Source organism: Melitaea cinxia, chromosome 5, assembly GCF_905220565.1.
Source record: "Melitaea cinxia chromosome 5, ilMelCinx1.1, whole genome shotgun sequence".
Classification (NCBI taxonomy): Eukaryota; Metazoa; Arthropoda; class Insecta; order Lepidoptera; family Nymphalidae; genus Melitaea; species Melitaea cinxia.
The window spans coordinates 1,316,031-1,334,617 of record NC_059398.1 but is presented as its reverse complement, the minus strand read 5'-3'; the positions used below and the strand labels follow the sequence as shown (position 1 = coordinate 1,334,617).

General features: G+C 36.8%; 1 protein-coding gene across 1 annotated transcript; it reads right to left on the bottom strand.

Moving 5' to 3' along the window:
• Positions 1-5,590: 5,590 nt before the first annotated feature.
• On the bottom strand, positions 5,591-17,016 carry LOC123653626 (protein tiptop-like). Its single transcript, XM_045589621.1, has 3 exons — positions 16,944-17,016; positions 13,766-13,955; positions 5,591-8,615 (listed from the first exon to the last, which is right to left on the bottom strand). Exons 1-3 carry the CDS (start codon positions 17,014-17,016, stop codon positions 5,591-5,593), a joined length of 3,288 nt encoding a protein of 1,095 aa, XP_045445577.1.
• Positions 17,017-18,587: the final 1,571 nt, after the last annotated feature.

The window sequence follows — 18,587 nt, the reverse complement described above, 5'->3', positions numbered from 1 at the left end:
TAAGCCTCCACAAGCCTAGGCTACACATATACAGTCAAAATAAATACAGCCAATTACTAAAGGCAGTACATTACATTCTTGATCGTATGTACAATACTTTACTTGCTAATAATAGCAATGACAATTTCTATATTATTATTTTTTATTATTATTTTTTATTATTATTTTTTTAATCTTATTTTTGGTGGTAAAACGTCCCGTACGTACATTTCTTGTTTCGTCCAAGGCAGTGATTGACGGGCTGTTCTTCAGTATACTTAGTTGTGTAACAAATTCTAAGCGATTTCATTGTTTTAACGTATTTATTATGTTGTTATATTTAGATGTTGAAAAACTTTATAACGTAATAATTATGTGTCACCTATTCATTAAATATAAGTATAAAACTTAACGTTGGAGGATATTGTTATAAAAAGTTCTCCGTTTTGATTGAGGATTTCATCGTGATCTATTTATTGAATAACTTCAAAAAGTTTATAATCAATGGAATTAAAAACGTGTAGAAAAAATAAATAAAAACAACTATAGCATACTAATTTAATATTTTAAAAATATGCAAAAAAATAAGTCGCTCTATGCTTTTTTCGTAAAAATGCAGCTTGAATTGATGTATTGTCCTGTTAATTTCATAGACTGACTGATTCTAAGAGAAAAAAAAATCGTCTCTTGTCCTTAATAATACTACTTATATTCATGGATATTAACACTTCAGCCTGTAGTGTCGGGGGTACGAGGGGCAAGTGAAATGAATGACGTTCGATATTAGACTGCGTTTATTGTATTAGATAATATCGACACCAGCAATTTATACTAAGCTAACTCATAAAAATGAACTTTACAATAGAAGCTTATAAAAGGGAAAAACATGATATCTTTTATATTAATTAAGAAACTTGTTTGAACTTTGGTATCTTTAATAGTTAATTTATTCATTGCAATTTCATAATTTTTATTATTACAAAAAAAAACACATTTATTCAAGTTGCATTAAGAAAACCAACTTATCGAAAATTCGAGTTGGCGTAGTATAAATTGTTGGTGTCGATATATTATATGCTGTTACACCACTGCTGCTATTACACAGATGCTGTCCAAAGTCACCGACTGTGCGAGACGAACGCGAAGTCGCGGGCACAGCTAGTTTACAAATAAGTAGCGTCAAAAACAACAAAAATGCAATGTATTTAAATAAATTATTAAACATAAAATATTCAGTTTAGATTTCATTTTTTTTTTAATTTAAACGTTTATTAAATTGATTAAAAATAAATAAGTTTATTTATTTTGTTGTATTATACAATATCAAATGATAATAATTCTAATAATTTGGCAAACGCAGTGTGGGACGTCCTCCGGCCCGCTGGACCTACGAGTAAGATTGCCGGTGTCGGCTTGATGAGGATTGCGGAAAACCGGGATGTCTGGCGCGAACTTGGGGAGGCCTATGTCCAGCAGTGGACTGCAATAGGCTGAACTGTAACTGTAACCGTATTATACAACTATATGAATAAGACTAATATATTAAACAGAATACTATTTTATATATGTCTGCGTTAAGTGATTGAATTAGGAGAATACCAAAATCATCAAAATAATACGAAGCCAAATTAATACGTTGTTGATTGGTGGCTTTTTTTTCGAATGCAATATTATCTAATTTACTAATCAACTTTATTATTTTAAAAAAAACTTCTAAGAAATTGTTAAATTAGTAGGCATCGGTTCCTAGGATAACATCATATAATATTTTTAATTTATGTATATACTAGCTGAACCCGCAAATGCTGTTTTGCCACATTAACCCCCTTATAACTTAGGGGTGTGAAAATAGATGTTGGCCGATTCTCAGACCTACCCCAATATGCACACAAAATTTCATAAAAATCGGTCGAGCCGTTTCCGAGGAGTATTGTAACTAACATTGTGACACGAGAATTTTATATATAATATTATATTTTGTTATTATATACATGAACTGTATTGTCATCTATTAACATTTATTCTTGCTGCATGTTGCTGCTACAAGTTGGTTTATAGCCTACAACTTCTTCAAGGTAACTAACGCAAAAATATTTTGAATCGGATTTGGAAACACTAGGTGTGGTGGCTTTTCAGAAAATTTCACTTTTTTTATTAATAGTTATTAGTGTAAATATGAGTTTTCTTGATTTTTTTTTTGTTTCGTCCCATTATATTAAACATCGTGTGTTTATCCCGAGGACGAACGATCTCATAAAATTGATTAATTCGTACCTTCGAAATGAAGATGGCGCGTCACGTTGAAACCGGTATAATTTACGTATAAATAATTGTAAACCTACTACCTCTAAATTGTAACAGGTAAAGGAAGGAATATAATGTATAATTGATAAGGGATGGGCACTTCAACTATTGATATCGTGTAAAAGTCTTCATATTTGGTTTGTACAATATTACAGAAAAACCTTCTTGGTTGTAGTGTTTGTATTTATTTAGCCGGTTTTAATATCAATATATATAGAAAGGTAAAAAGTAAAGACGCTTCCAGCATTTTTAAAATATTTTTCTGTCCATCAAAACAAATGAATCTAACGAAGAAATCTGATGCATTTCAAAGTAATATTACGAAACTAGATTACGAAATTAGATTATTTTTCAAAAGGGTAACTGCGGAGTTTCTTGCCGATTCTTCTCTGCAGAATCTACATTCCGAATCGGTGGTAGCTTTACTTCTAAAAATATAATAATTGATTTTTATAGTTTTAATTTGTAAAATGACGATTCGAAAGTGCTCTTGGATCCTATTTGAATAAAGGCTGTTTTTGATTTTGATTTTTAAAGAGGGAAAGTGCGACACAGTTTATTACGTTTTTGGATCTGATAGGTATTTATTTCGTTATAGTAAAAGTAATAATAGGTCCTGTTCTCTACATCGAAGACTGAAAAGTCTAAACTATTTAAATAGGTTTGATAAATCTTAAGGTTAGGTCTTTTACAAACTTCATTTAAGACCTGGACTATTTTATATATTATTTTATAATTGTGTTTGATCGCAAACGATAAAAACCTAGTTCAATTACATCGACAAGTAATACGTGTGGACAAAAAAAATTAACAAACGCACTAGTCGTCACTACGATTTTCAAGGGTTTCCCTAGAATTCTCTGGGAGTCCATCATCAGATCCTGTTTTCCTAATCACGGTACCACCCTTTGAATATGTCCTTTCCAACAAAAAAGAATTATCAAAATCGGTTCATAAACGACGAAGTTATCTCCGAACATAAAAAAAAATTTAAACGATCGAATTGAGTAACCTCCTCCTTTTTGAAGTCGGCTCAAAATAGCCTATAAACCAGTACTAGAGCCCTCTCTCAGTGTTGGGTTAAAGAAATTCCAATAGAATACTTTTGAGATTTTGGTTAAGCTTCTCCTACAAGGTGGCAGAGGTCTATACCCAACAGTGGGATGTTGCAGGCTTAAGCTTAGTGATTAGACGATAAAAGATCCGATCGCTGCAATGTTAAACCATCGTAATAGATCTACCATGCTAAGCGCATACGCTGCGGAAAACTTATATTATTTTCAACGGTTAGAGGTCGCCTCTAGTCAGCTGTCAAAATGTAAATTTTTATTGATGACTATTCGACAAATCTAACTTATATGACAGCTTTACAACACTCGTTAGCAAATTCTTATTTTTATCACTGTTTAATTTTAGGGTTTGCGAGTTTGCCCGCTTGATGTTGTGTTCAAAAGGGACCTTAGGATTAAAATAAGTTCACGTGTTAAATGATCTCCAGCTTCATTGAAATTGTTTTTTTACATGGGTTACAACTTATCCGTTATTACAAAGTATATATAATGTGTTATAAATGTTAGACTGCGATTTTGATTTTGTACTGAATATAGTGTAAGCATTATTTTAATAGGTTTCTGCTGTAAAGCACAAACCTAAGGTAAGTATTAATTTGTTTTTGTTTTTTTGTTTAAAATGATAAATTGTAACTTTACTCTTTTGTGGTAATTAATTATAATAATTTGTTTAATAAATTATCAATTATTAAATATATGTAGGCAGGTATCGACAATGAAGTATATTATTATTTGTTTTACTGAGTTTAAAAAAATAAATAGGAAACAATATATACTCGTAGTATGGGATGTATAAAATAAAATAACTTTTATAGTATTTAACATATATATTTCTTTGAGCTTTTAATTGCATTTTGAAATACAACATAAAATATTAAATAAGATTATTAAATTTGGTAAAATCAATATTCAACACCATTTTTTTTTTTCATTAAAGAATGAGCAAAAATCTCTCATCAGAGCTAGCGTATACATAATATTTGTCGCAATTTTTTCAATTATTATCGTTTAAATTATAATTACGATTTAAAATTGTTTGCTGTTTCATCCCTTCGAACCGCCTCGCTGGACTGTAGATGTAATGAAATCTACTGAAATAATCGAAAGCAATTCAAAATCTACTAACTCCATTCGCATCTACAGTCTAGCTCGACGGCTCGAATCACATTGATATCTCGAAACATACATTAAACGGTTTACAATATTTTTTTTATAATATATAAAAGAGTTATTTCACTCACAAGTATCGTATATACATCGTCGTATATCTGTTTCCAATGGAAGAAATCTCATTACAGCGTCCTAAACGTATACGTGTGTAGTCGTCCTTTTTAAAGAAAAAAATGTATAATTATCACTTTTTTTTTAATTATTTATTTAAAATACAATTGGTTGACAGGACAACCAGATTTATGCGCTGATACAATGGTATACACGAGTTCACAGAAGAGTCGCCTTAAATTACGTACTTAACACTAAATAATAAATAGCATTCTCGCGTGGAGAGTGTATCTAGAGCGAAATTTACACTAAGGAGATTGTAATATTGAATGCCATGACCGACTGCGTCGTATTTACACGAACCGATTTTATTGAGATTTGGTCTCCGAGATTACGGGCATCGGATCTCAACCTGACGTAAATAAGCTTCAAAATATACATAAAATAAACTAAAATTGTTAACCCTAACTCTGATTTACATAAAAATTAAGTAACTCAAAAAAAAAAATAAACTATATTGCAACGAATTTTCATAAAATACTGACAGGGCCGTCTCGGCAACGTCGTCGTCCCGTGACAGCAACCGCGCGCAGCGACAAGATTACGAACGAATTTCATCGTTTTGGATTATTAGCAAAAAATATACATTTAAGAGATCGAATCGAACCTTTAAGACTTAATGTGACTTATATTTACAATTATCGAAATGGAATTACAACGTAGTGTGGAAGAAAAGCCGCGGCCGCGAACCGCGCGACACCGTTCCTCTCCTAAAGGCAATATTTTGAAAATATTCTCTTACATCTATACGAACGTAAGACGTTTGGCGTATACTTATGTCGCTAGTCGTAAATTACACTAACCGAACTATGCGGTGAACTCTAACGATTACCTAAATAATTAAATTGGCAAAGAGTTTCGAATTACTTAACGTCGCGTTGCGACCTAACCCTAGAAAGGTTCAACGTATCAGGATATGGTATCATCACAACTGATGGCCGGCCGACCCTTATGCTCTACACGTACTTGCTTGATAGCTGCTTTGCCAGTTCCGTATATTTGAGAAATTTAGAGTGGGGACTTTCTTCGAAGGATTGCGAGGGGCTGCGCGGGTCCTGCGGGGAAGCAGCGTTCGAGCCACTACTTTTGTGTGCCCCAGGCGAGGCAGCCGCTGGCGGAGCCTTCACCGGAACCGGATCGGGCAAAGCACCATCTTTGACGAAGTGCATCTTAGAAAGATGATGCCGGTAGGCACCCTTTGAAATAAAAGGCGTGTCGCAAAGAGCGCACTTCATAATGGAGTCGGTCACTACCGCGTCATTGCAAGCCCAGCTGAAAGTTAAGATGCTGGGCGGACCGGCTGGCGATGGAGCCGGGGCGGGAGCGCGAGAAGAATTGGTTTCAGTTTTATCGCATAATTTCTGCAGGGCCGCTAGAGGGTGGCTGCCGCTGCGACGAGAGGAGCTCGGCTCGTTAGACGAACCACCACCAGCGAGGCTATCGAACATAGAGGAGAGTGCACCTAAACTTGAAGCCGGTTTCCTATCAGCGCCCGGTGTCGGCGCGGAACGATCACTACCTGGGCTGCGAGGACTCGCTGAAGGACTCAGGCCCTCGCTCTCACGCTTAGGGACGGGTGGTTTAATGTCTTCTTCGGTCGCGCTGCACGGTCTCGCTTGCTCCTCCTCATCATCTATCTCAGTCTTAACCCTGACCGGCTGGCTGCTTAAATCTACGCCATTTTCACGCTCTTCATCATCGGTAATTTCTTTCTTTATCCTAACATCTGTGGGACGGTCCTCAGAAGCAGGAGTCTGAGAACCGCGTGTATCGGGAGTAGTACGTGGGGTCATGTGATAAGAATCTAACTTCCTATCGGGGGTCAAAGATTCGACCCTACTACCTCCCCTTTCTGACATGGAGCTAGATTCGCTACCGCTGCGTTCTCGACGACCGTATCCCTGCTGGTGATGGTAATTCCTTAACATACTCATTGTTTGCGCATCTACGAGTGGCTTAGTGTAATCTACGCTCTCATCTATACCTAATCTTTTCAAAATACTCGAGCCGATTGGGGCGTGTGACGCTCCGCCTGGCATACCAGGCACCGAATGCCGCGAGCGAGTATCGAAACTTTTTTCTATCAATTGTTCGATTGCATTGAGAACAGACGGCGAAGAACTTTTATCGTTGCTCGTATTGTTATCTTTGGAACTGGGTGAGGAATCATTAATCGAAGAGGGAGAACGATGATGTGCAGAACCAGGAGAGGGAATTTCCTCATTGATACTCTTACGCCCATCACGGCTAGTGGGAGTGATATGGCCGGGGACATCAGGCGGGATGATATTATTAGAAAGGAGTGCACTTTTTAAAAAGTTCCTTTGGCTATTAGACATGGGCGCCCCTATGCATTGACGAATATGCTCTACGAAAACGGCAGTCTCTATTTTATCACCGCATTTTTCACAAGTTATTCTGCTACCAGCACCGAAGTCCCTAATTGGTTTTCCCATAGGAACACCATTACCTTCCCCGTTTTTAAATTCATGTTGCGCCCTTTCTAGTTCAAGTAATTTTCTAACCGGTAAAGATTTCTTTCGCTTTTCGCGCGTTTGACGTCTCCTACCACCGCTTTCAGTTATAGAACGCATAATGTGCTCTTTATAATGAGCATTTTTGACCATGTGATTGCTCAGTTCTTTTAAAGAACTAAATGCTTGGTCGCAAACTTTACAGGTTAATACAGCGCTAACGTGACTGCTTGTACCAGTGGTAGGGGGAGCAGCATTATTGGCGCCGGGTGCGCTTGCATTGGAACCCTTAGCTTCATCTGAAGACTTCCATGAAATTATTTGCTCTTGAGATATAATATTGGTATAATGTTGAGTACGTTGCATGTGACTAGTCATCTCGGCCAGCGAGCGGAAACTCTCAGCGCACCACATGCACTTCAATATTTGCCTAGTTTGCTCGGCTCCTTTTCCCAACCAGACATCTTGACCACGAACTAGTTTTCTAGGTATAGGCATATTTTCTTTAATTAACATGTTTAAGTCATTGTGATTCGGCTTAGACGATCCACTCGACGAGGACGAATTATGAGATGGCGTCGAAGGTGAGCTCGAAGGTGGCTGAAGTGACGCAGGTAAGGGCGCGCCAGTTGATGGTGGGACAGAAACGCTGACGCCGCAATGCTTCGCTTCTTTCATGTGAACAGTCAAATCGGCTAATGAGCTAAAGCTCTTTTTGCACCAAACGCATTTTAAGACGTCTTTAGTCTGGTCTGCTCCTTTGTTCAGCCAGTGCGACTGCCAAGCAGAGTGACGAGCAGCAGCGTTAGGTGTGAGTCCTGCGCTTAAAGCTGCACTCTGAACTGATCGGAACAGCTCCTCGCCACCTAACCTACTCAGTTCGCTCATCTTTTCAAGAGCTTTAGACGCATCGCTTGGCGTTGGTGTGCCATGTTTCATTTTACCGTTCCAGTCGGCTGGCACGCCGCCTTTAGGCGACAAGCTAGCAGCTGCAACGGCAGCCGCAAAGTAAGGTAGATGTGGCGCTACCGGAGTAGTCCAGGGAGTCGTGATCGGTTTAAAGTCTGACGACCTTGAGCTCTTTCTGGTAGGGACGGGTGACGGTGAATCTTCCGGACCTCTTTTCCTTGTGCCTACCGACAGATCTAGTGGACCGTTTTCATTCTTACTAAGATTGACGACGTCGTCGACGTCCTCATCGTCGTTAGGAGATTCGCTTCGCTTCGTACTGAAGTCGAGAACGGCGTCGGATCTCTCGGAGTCCGTCATGTCTTCCTGGCAGGACATGAGTAGCCGTTGCTGGGCGGCAGCTGCGGCGGCGCCTAGGTAGGCGGCGACCGCGGCTGAATGTGGCGGCAGTAGGGCGGCTGGTAACGCGGCCGGTAGGGCAGCCGATAGCGCGGCCGGCAGAGGTAGGCTGGGCGCGCTCCGACCCGAGTACACCGAGTCGTTCGAGGGACATCGCGGCGCGCCTGACGACTCCCGCGACAAACATCTCGGACTCTCCCTGCGGACAATTACATCGAAACGTTAAAATTATTACGACTAAATACATGTTTTTTTTTACAATACATGCTAATTAGGTTGTCCCGAGCTTGGGAGGGCCGACGTCCAGCAGTGGACTGCGATAGCCCGAAGAGAAATACATATTTTTCCAGAGATTCGCGCAGACTATTTTGCTACCCATAAATATTTATAAAGACGTACGTACTAATATAATCCTGTTACGTTGAATACTAATGTTACTATTAGCGATTTTTTATTGCACGAATGTATTTTCTGATAATGTATTTAGAAATGCTAATAGCCGTTGTGTGTAGCTTTTAAAAGCCACCCGCTTGTTTTTATAATAAAAATACAAATTTAACACTACAACGACGAGTAAAAAATAAAATGAATGATTCCGATACGATTATGAGAGATTTTAGCGTAAATCATTTATTCATTCGTATAAAAACAGAACTGGTTTAATGACCTAACATAAAGCAGCGATGGAATCAAAGTCGATAACAAATAAATTAGAACTCTTAAATGAATCATTATTAACACATAATAAATGTATTAATTTTAAAAATGAAATACGTTCCAAAAACTAGGGGATAGTAGTAACAATTTCAAACTTAGTTCTTTTTTTAAATGTAATAATAAAAAAAAAACATTTCATTTTAATGAATTGATATTTCAGAAATTTTTACAAGAAGTTAGTATAAAGATATTTTAATTCAAACAATTCGTTGCTACAAATAAATGAAAATCGTAAATAACTTAAAATAACTTATAGAATACATCTTCAAAGGTATCGTAGTGTCAAAGAAAATCATGTCTTTGAAAATACATAAATACTGCGTATGAATTTAACTTTGTCAGTATTATTATTAAGTTATATTTAACAATGAAATTCACTTTGACTTAAAATATTTAACGTTTCAATTTTCCTCGTACATGAAATTTCAATTTCAAACACGTGAGTTCACGTTATTTTTGGCGTAAACTTGTGGAGGCCTATGTCCAGCAGTGGACTGTATAGGCTGTAATGTATGTATGTATATGAAATTTTCTAAGCACGATAGAGATGTTTTAACAATATCATTTTGAAAATAAACTAAAAGAAATATGCGGGTTCTTGATAATAACTAAGTATAACGCGGTTTTATTGAAATAAAATAACTTTAAATCTGAAAATTTTAACGATAAATTGTACTTAGTAAGATTTAGAAACCATTAGAAACAAAAGAATTTCGATATTTATTTTAATACAACAAAAATCAGTTTCATCAAACACGAAAAATTTAACAAAAGACAATAAAACACTTGTACAAAGAAAACCTACCTCACGTGGTCGGGTTCGACTATCATTTTGGACGAAATTTTTTCAGTTTATTCCGTACAGTCGACGCAGAAACTTCCTCGGATCCATCAAACAAACAACACTTTTTAATCAGAGTCACTATACAAGAGATTTAACTTCCCAATGGAGTAAATGTAAACACGTCGCGAAAGACGCGCCGCATAGCCGGCGGTCGGGAGGGAAGTGCGCGGTGCCTGCGGCGGCGGCGGTGGTCCCGCGTGGAATGAGACGCCGCGTGATTTACGACCCGCCTGCAGCGCTCCCTCCCCTCTCCCCCCTCGCTAGACAAAGACGGGTGCTCGATGCGAGAACGAATCGATGTGAAGAAACGAGACAGGTATATGGACAACGCTTTGAGGGGGTGGTGCGCTGCGTAATGCAAGCGTGCGTGCTATGCGCGAGGTGGACTTGCAATGACGGGCGATGACAGCTCTCGACAGCGAGCTACTCACTCACATAGCTGACTCACTCGTGACACCAATAAGAACTAGACATACGTGACGGACTCCACACTATCTGTCTCATGAAAAAACATCAACATTTTGAAAATAGTAACAAACATGTCCTTAACGTTTTAAGACTTTAGGCTATATAAAAGTTTTCGGGTCGAAGATTAACCCACGAATGACGTCGGTGACAAGAAAATCTCACGTAACAAAATGTCAGCACGAGCCTTTTTAACGAGAGCGGGATGGACAGGGGACGAAGGATTTACACGTATCGTGAACAGATTTCCTGTTTCAACAAAGAAATCTTACACATTTTCCGGTAAAACTTTATTTCATTCACGGGGAAAAGTAACATTCTTATAACAGAATTCGAATTGGAAATTTGTCTAAAATACGACGAATAAATAATTATCAAAATAGATTTTTAAGACAAAAAAAAAGATTTATTCTATGACAATTCACCTTGAATTACTCACAGATACGAAATTAAAAAAAAATAGATACAAAAATCATAGAACTTTCGAAACGTTAACGCCGCAATATATCAACATAATAATTTTAATAAATTAAAAAAAAAAAACGTAAAATAAAAATCGCCGCTTTAAAAAAGTAACGAAATCTAACAGAATCGCCAGCTGTTTATTACTTCCTATAAGCATTACTCGCCTGCGGGTCAATCAATCACTTATATTTATGTGACACGTATTGTGTTCCCCACTCACGCACGCCATCGGTGCGACTTGGCCACCTTCGCCGCAGATTAAAAAATCCACAAACAATTCATCCAATCGAAAACCAAAATCCAAGAGAACAACTAAAGGATAAAAACAGTCTGTGGCATCATTTCGGTTACCCATTTGACATAAGGAAATTTTTAGTTTCGCATCGTACGGGCGTATAGGGGACACCTGACACTATCTGAATAATTTCGCAGTTACGTGAATTTTAAAAACGGCACAGATGTCTTTGGGGTGATAAAATTGCAATATGTTAATATCGGACATTGTTTTGAGTTTAATTTATTTCGATTTTTTTTTAATTTTCATGTTTATTTAGCAGATAAATTAAATTATAGCAAGGTGTAATGTGGGTATAACTGAAAAATTATTTGTAATTTTTAAAAACGCAACTTTTTCTATCTTCACTATTGTTATGTCTTTAAAAGTAGATTCACGTATATTTACTGCTAATAAATATTTATTTTAAACTGTTTTATTAAAACGAGCAAATAGAGTCCTTCAACTCTTGTGTCTCCTCAATTCAACTCTATCCTCTATTTCAAGTAAATTCTTTTAATCAACTACTGTTTTCTCATTGGACAATAACAATCAAACTAGATTACTGTTCTTCGTTATCAATATCCATTATTCATTACAACAAATTAAAAATCATATTGGTCACAATTGCAAGTCATTACTATTAAGCATTTTTTTTCCTTTGGATAATTATAATCGTCTTTTAATATTAATCGTTCGTGACCAGATAGATATTTAGAAATATGAAACTCGAAAATCTAAACAATAGACCCTCAGGATGGATGCTTCAGCGCTCCGTTGAGAATGTTTATGATTGATGACGTCTCTTCACTGCAGCTAATTGACAGTGATGGAACAGGCATCGCTGATACAGAACCAATATATAATTTGCCGCCAAGAAAACTCTGCATTAAACATAATTTGACATATCTCCTTGACGTAAAGGACGAAATTCCTTTAGCAGAACTCACTTAAAGTTTTCAACATACTGCACTTAACTCGCCTACCTGCCGTCTAAAGTCCAGTTTTTGTTGTTTATATTAAATATAAAAAATCTTAATTAAGTTGTTAAATATTAAAGCTGAAGCTATTCATAAATCTTTTAATTGTCATAAAAAAAGGATGAAAAAAATTTATGGTGTCCTTCACAATTCAACGATTTTATTATGTACTGTAAAATCTATGTATTTGCTAAGTAACTAATGTTGTTTTTAATCAGGACATTCAAAGAATTATTAAGACAATGCTTTTAATTATCTAAAACAAGAATTGATTACAAAATTTATTTGCATTCCTCAATAATGTTTCCGTAACGTTTCCGTTAGAGATAATGTTTTATAACAATTATCAATCTTGCTCTATGCTTTTAAAGTTATTATATAGATAAGTAGCTAACTAAAAACTGTTCTTTTTATATTTAATGATGAAATAATATTGAGTGGTTCGTAAAATAAATCCGCAAAAACAGCGACCATTAATGCAAGATAATAAATCATTTAAGTAAAAAAAACTTGGCGTATTATCCGCCACGATAATTATCAAGATAGTGCGATCCATCGTTGCAGTTACCATGAGACTATAAAACAGATATTGATGGAGTGTCAAATGAAAAATTCTTGATCATTTTTAGTGTCACTACCTACTAGCTGTCACTATCGTGCATCCATTCATTTCTCTGCATTCACCGATATTGTCTGATACATCAGTCAGATGAAAATAGACTTTATGGATTTGGAATAAGAGTAGTGCTGGACGAAAATCTGATTGGTCGAATCAAGAACGTGGACAGCAGTTGACAACTGATCATCGAAAACAATGGGATCGTTAAAGTGAACACTGCGGATTGAAGTCGAGACCACCGTCAAGTAGACAATGTGCTCGTGTCAGAAGTGTTATGAATGCATTGTACGAGATAGCTTTCAGTCTGTCCAACGATATTTCCAGTGTTATCACACAACTTTTAATTTTGGAAAGCAAAATTAAAAGTAATAATATTATTTACAGAGAAAAATTTAGACTTAATTAGATCGTAGAAAAAGGCGTTTAGAGAATAAATAGTCTAGCAATATTTATTTAAGTATATAAAAGTAGAACAACACGAAGAAAGTTGACGTAAAACAGGGACGCGGCAAAATATTTACACGACTAGATCTGGATGCCATGTTAGATCTCTGCTTTTAGAAGTAAAATATTAGCAAGTGACTGAGAAAATCGACAAGCTTTATATAATTTAAAATTAATTATTAAAACAATCGTTGACCTAACTGGCAATACATTTTGATCCGATTATTATATTATTATAATAATACTTTTTTAACTACGAGTATTATTCAGATAGTAACATCTTGCGTTGGTTACAACGACCTGCCCTATGACTTTACCAATAGTAAAACTCAGTTACTTACGAGTTTTTTTAAAAAACATCTAACCTATCTCTTACTACCATTTTCATAACAACCTTTTCGTAACAACAATTAAAGCTAAAGTTAGACAGATTCGTCATCTTTAATAGACGTCTCCCTCCGAAGCGATTTCTATTTTCTCATTGAGACAAAATAGACTTATGTTTATTAGTGCTAGACAGGTTCAAAGATAAGCATCTTACCTTTCAGCATGAGGGTCTTGTATCAGGGTGGCGGGTATGCTGTGCTCGATGTCGCGCTCGTCGGGCGCGGGGGAGGCGCGGGACGCGGGGGACGCGGAGCGCGACTCGGCCTCGACCCCCTCCCCGTCCCGCACCCCCCTCTCGCGCTCTCCGCGTTCCTTCACACCGCTTTCTGGGCTTGTTGATTCTTCTGTGGACAAAGATAGTTTGATATCAATGATTTAGAATATACCATTGACTGATGGACACGACGACCTTACTACTGATTATTTGATTGTTGAGGCAGGACACTTTGTTTTTTAAAATCCATCCTAGGGAATCAGGTATCCGAAGATAAAGGTGTACAATGTAAGTAAAAGTCACTTAAGCCGGAAAAAAACATAATTTTCAAGAGTTTTCTGATATGTAAAGGAGTAAGCTCAACACACTCAAAGGCCTCCAGGAGTTAGAATCCTGTGACTGGAATCGGAAACACAGACCACAAACGGAAACGCTCAGACCACGATAAACGTCTAATATGGTCTAAAGAAACTTATCCGTAAGTCAAGGGTATGGAATGGAGTTCGCCACCACAAGTGCAACAGCCACTAAGTGACATCTGCGCCAAACTGTGGTCCTATATAATCTTGTACAATAAATAACATAGACATAGACTTAATTCTTGAAACATTTTAAAGCAAATGTCATATCAGACCACAGTACGATATTAGTTCGATGAATAAAAGAAAAAAAAAACACATTAAAATGGGGCTATCTGGAAGGTATTGCGCAAACAACATGTGATTAATGATTGATTGTTGGGTTAGTCATCGACCCGAGCGGATCAATTATTCAAAGTTTGTTATCAACTGACATAATTTCGATAAATCGATAACAACGCTACTTCTACGCTGTGGCCCTTATCGCGAACAGACAGTAATTAAGAAATCTTTAAATCGTTCAACGATGTTTTTATTAACTTACATTATAACCAAAATTAAGAACAACTTAGTGAGTGCAAACGGAATGCCTTTAAGCTGAAACACGTTAATTCATAAAGTTTCTGTAACAAATAAAAAGTACGATAGGGTACTATCGTACAAAGTCATGCGATTAGATGTATATTTTATGGAACACTTTATGAGGAACCTTCAATCTCGGATCGAATTTCTAATCCCCAAAGTGAACCGTCGGTCCGGCTAAAATCCGCAAGATGTGAAACCAAAACAAAAGAATCGAAAACGACTTTCGCTCCGATTATGAAGTTATCATCCGAAAACGGCCGAAAAAACATCGCTTTTGAAACCGGAGAGCGTTCGTAAACTCAGCGCCACGGTGGCCCGCTTGCCCGCTTATTTCACTGCCCACTGGTTCGAGAACCGCGTTTTGCATGCTAATTGATTAAAACGCATCGTGTCAATCCATTAAAGTTGTAGAGGACGAGACGCTCCGGGCGTTCTGCACCACAAACGAACGAATCCGTTCGATTCCGATCAAAGGAAGCGAGCGCATCCGCCGCTGATGTCTGCCTGTGACCGCTTTCCGAAGTCGAATTTAAATGACGCGTGGTGTTATCGTGATGCTTTTGAAATATTGCCTGCACTAAGCCAGCGCTGGCGTGCAACAGTCATCTGTCCGACTCCGACGAAATCGCTCGCAGGCATCGGCCAAAGTGGCGCATGTAATTCTGATGTACTTAATCAGATGAATGTCTGCGCCCAATTGGGAAATAGTCATCACAATAGAAGCGTGCTCAAAGGACGGTGAGTGGACGTTTTTGGAGGGAAACAATGGATTAATTTCACCAAAAATACGTCGTGAAATCGATATAATATTCGATCGTCGATAAATTAGCGATTGGCGATACGGATGACACAGTTAACGAAACTCAACGGGTCTCAATAAAAGTTATAAATCTTGATTGTATCATAGTAACGTTAAAAAATTCTATCGACAAAACGGTGCTTCTCATTCAAGTGTGAACCTTATCGTGATGATTTTATTCGTCAACGTTGATTGATATTCGGGTGTCGAGTATTATTGGAAAATAGGTTTTTGGTTAAGCTCTGATGGCGCTGTAAGTTATCAGTTATATCGCTCGAGCGCAGCTAGTATCGTGTTTATCTAATGATCAATCATTGGCAGATGGTAGCTAATACTGAATACTATCTGACTTGATAACACGCGACGCTTTCGCAACAGTTTCAACTTTATTTACATTGAACCTCAGATGTTTTAAGGAATGTTTAGCTTTATGTCGTTCTCAGTAAATCTCTTTCTTTATACGGGATAATAATCTTGTAATTTCATACACAATAGGTATATAACATATTACCTACTTATGTACCCTATTCGCCTATAGAACTGCAATGGAAAAACATGAAAGTCAACCATAACATACCTTTTTTTTAACGTGGGGAAAATCCTCATGGATACCCTCAGACGAGGAAGCACCGGAAGGGAGTCAGACTCTTACTGAATAAAAACCATCCACGTGTGAGCAGACCTCCGCCTAAGTGGGACGAGATGGGGTCGCGCTAGCATACACCACCTTGCCCCGGAAACTATAGCTTCCCTAATTCAAATGTCTGATTGCATCTAATGAATGAATTATGAATCTATGGTAAGTAAAATTAATTTAAAAATCTGTGACAGACAAGAAATGCATTCGTAGTCACAAGTAAACTTAATTATAATTTTGATAAAGCAATGCAAGTCATCAATTTAATTTTTCCTTTATCATTGGAAGGTCATACGAATATAGATACGGTTGATAATGATTAACTTTTAATATGTTTTAAATGATTTGTTTTTAAGTAATACATCTTCCCGATTTTAACGTGCCATGAATCACATGGTCACTGTTTAACTTTTCCTCTATCATGATCACATTAACATTTCTATGATAATGAAAAATTTATTGAAATAGACTTCAGAGGTTCTCGAGATTGAGATTGTCGTTTTAAAAAGTATTCAACAGCCAGACAGCCTTACAACTTTGTTATATCCACACAATGAAATTGTATGTATGTAAATGAAAAATATTTAGGAAACAAATAATAGGTTGGCGCCATTTTTCAGAAATTTTCTTTTTATTATTTTATTAAATTGCTTCATTTTTTCGCAACTGTATTAAAAATAGTCGTTCATTACACGTGCGGAATCGTCATTGCAACTTGTTCCGACTGTCAACCCTCACCTTCGGCTGCGCCTCGACTCAGGTAGACATTTGTCGGAACTCTTTGCAATGACAGCCTTTCCACACTTGTCATGAAATATACTATTTCTTTGGTGAGTAAGGAGCTTCTAGCAGCGCTGAATAGCGTCAGCAATGTGCTGGTAATGCTTCTGATTTTGCTGACATTGTTTTTCATTAGAGCGACAGAAGACTATACCATTATTTTTAAACATTTCTTTTCGACTTGACTGTTCAATCATCATTAAAAGTGTATTGTGTGTGCGTGTGTGTATGTGTGTGCAATTCACACAATGTAGAAGTGAAACTTCTGAAAAGTCGTAGGAATGTAGGCCGTTTCGATTTTTCTATCGACGATGATCACGATCTCGTGAAAAAGGTCGTAAGCGTCATACAATACGCGTCGCTTACGCGTTTTGAGAAGTAATGTATTCTGTCTCATTTTCTCCTATACGTTTATGCGTTAATACGTTTCTTTATTGCGACGTATGATTCTAAATAAGTTCTAACTTCAAAAATGAAATATTTACTGAAAATCATTACGCAAATGCTGCAGAGTTTAAAGCCGTTCTTGTTCCTGTTTGTTAAGTTTATCAACTTTCAATTGGAGCGTTTTCATCATCATTAAGTTTTATTATTTGACATTATATAAGTTATTGCTTTCTTAAAATAATAATTTGTAAATGTACGTATTATTATTTGAATGCACGCATAGTTGCAGGTCAAAGCTAACTATCAATAAGGAAATTAAATAAGCGCGTGAAATTAATCAAATGTAATAATGACAATAACAAATTTTCGTACTTTTTAACCTATTGTTGCTATGAAGTGTTATCAGATAACGAAAAAAATTGAATACTTATTTATAACTAGCTGTGCCCGCGACTTCGTCCGCGTTGAATATAAAAAAAATGTTATTGTTCACTTCGCAGAGTTATAAAATAAATAAATTTCTAACATAAAAGCAGCCAAGTTATTCATTATTACATCAGCTATCTGCCAGTGAAAGTCACGTCAAAATCAGTCCAGCCGTTTCAGAGATTAGCCGGAACAGACAAACGGACAAAAATTTTAAAAATGTTAATTCGGTATAATTATGTTGTGTATACATCCATATGCATTTAGTAAAAAGCGGTTATTTTAATATTACAACCAGACACTCCAATTTTATTTATTTATAGTGCTATCCTCGACATCAGTCACGATGGATTACACGATTACGAAATAAAAGAAGGTGTTGTTTATGACTTGGTGCATAACTTTCATTAAATATGTTTGTTGTTTCGATCGTTTGAAACCAGATAGTTCTTTTAATGAATTTGTTTCTAATTTGCATCTTTGTAGATCATTTAGACCTGCTAATTACGATTGGTAATCTTGGCAGAGAAATTAGACCAGTTCACTGTAGAATGAGTTATTTTCTCAACCGTGGACTAATAAGTCTATAGCTTATATCTACTTATCTGTTGGATATGGTTTGGCGTCAGGTAGCTTTATCAGAAACTTGAATATATTGTGAAACAGACCTTGACAACAACATTTTTACGTGTACGAGATTTAGCGCGAGGATAAATGAATCTCAAGATATGTCGGCGACTTTTCAGACACCATGGTCAAGGGTCAGTGAAGGCGTAAACGCTAGTATTG

Bases quoted from the DNA above. Each gene is read 5' to 3' on its own strand.
- LOC123653626 (XM_045589621.1), bottom strand. From the start codon at position 17,016: ATGACAAGTGTGGAAAGGCTGTCATTGCAAAGAGTTCCGACAAATGTC. The intron at 13,956-16,943 runs GTGAGGGTTGAC...CTTTGTCCACAG, and splicing joins GAGTCGAGGCGCAGCCGAAG to AAGAATCAACAAGCCCAGAA. The intron at 8,616-13,765 runs GTAAGATGCTTA...AATTGTCCGCAG, and splicing joins CAAGACCCTCATGCTGAAAG to GGAGAGTCCGAGATGTTTGT.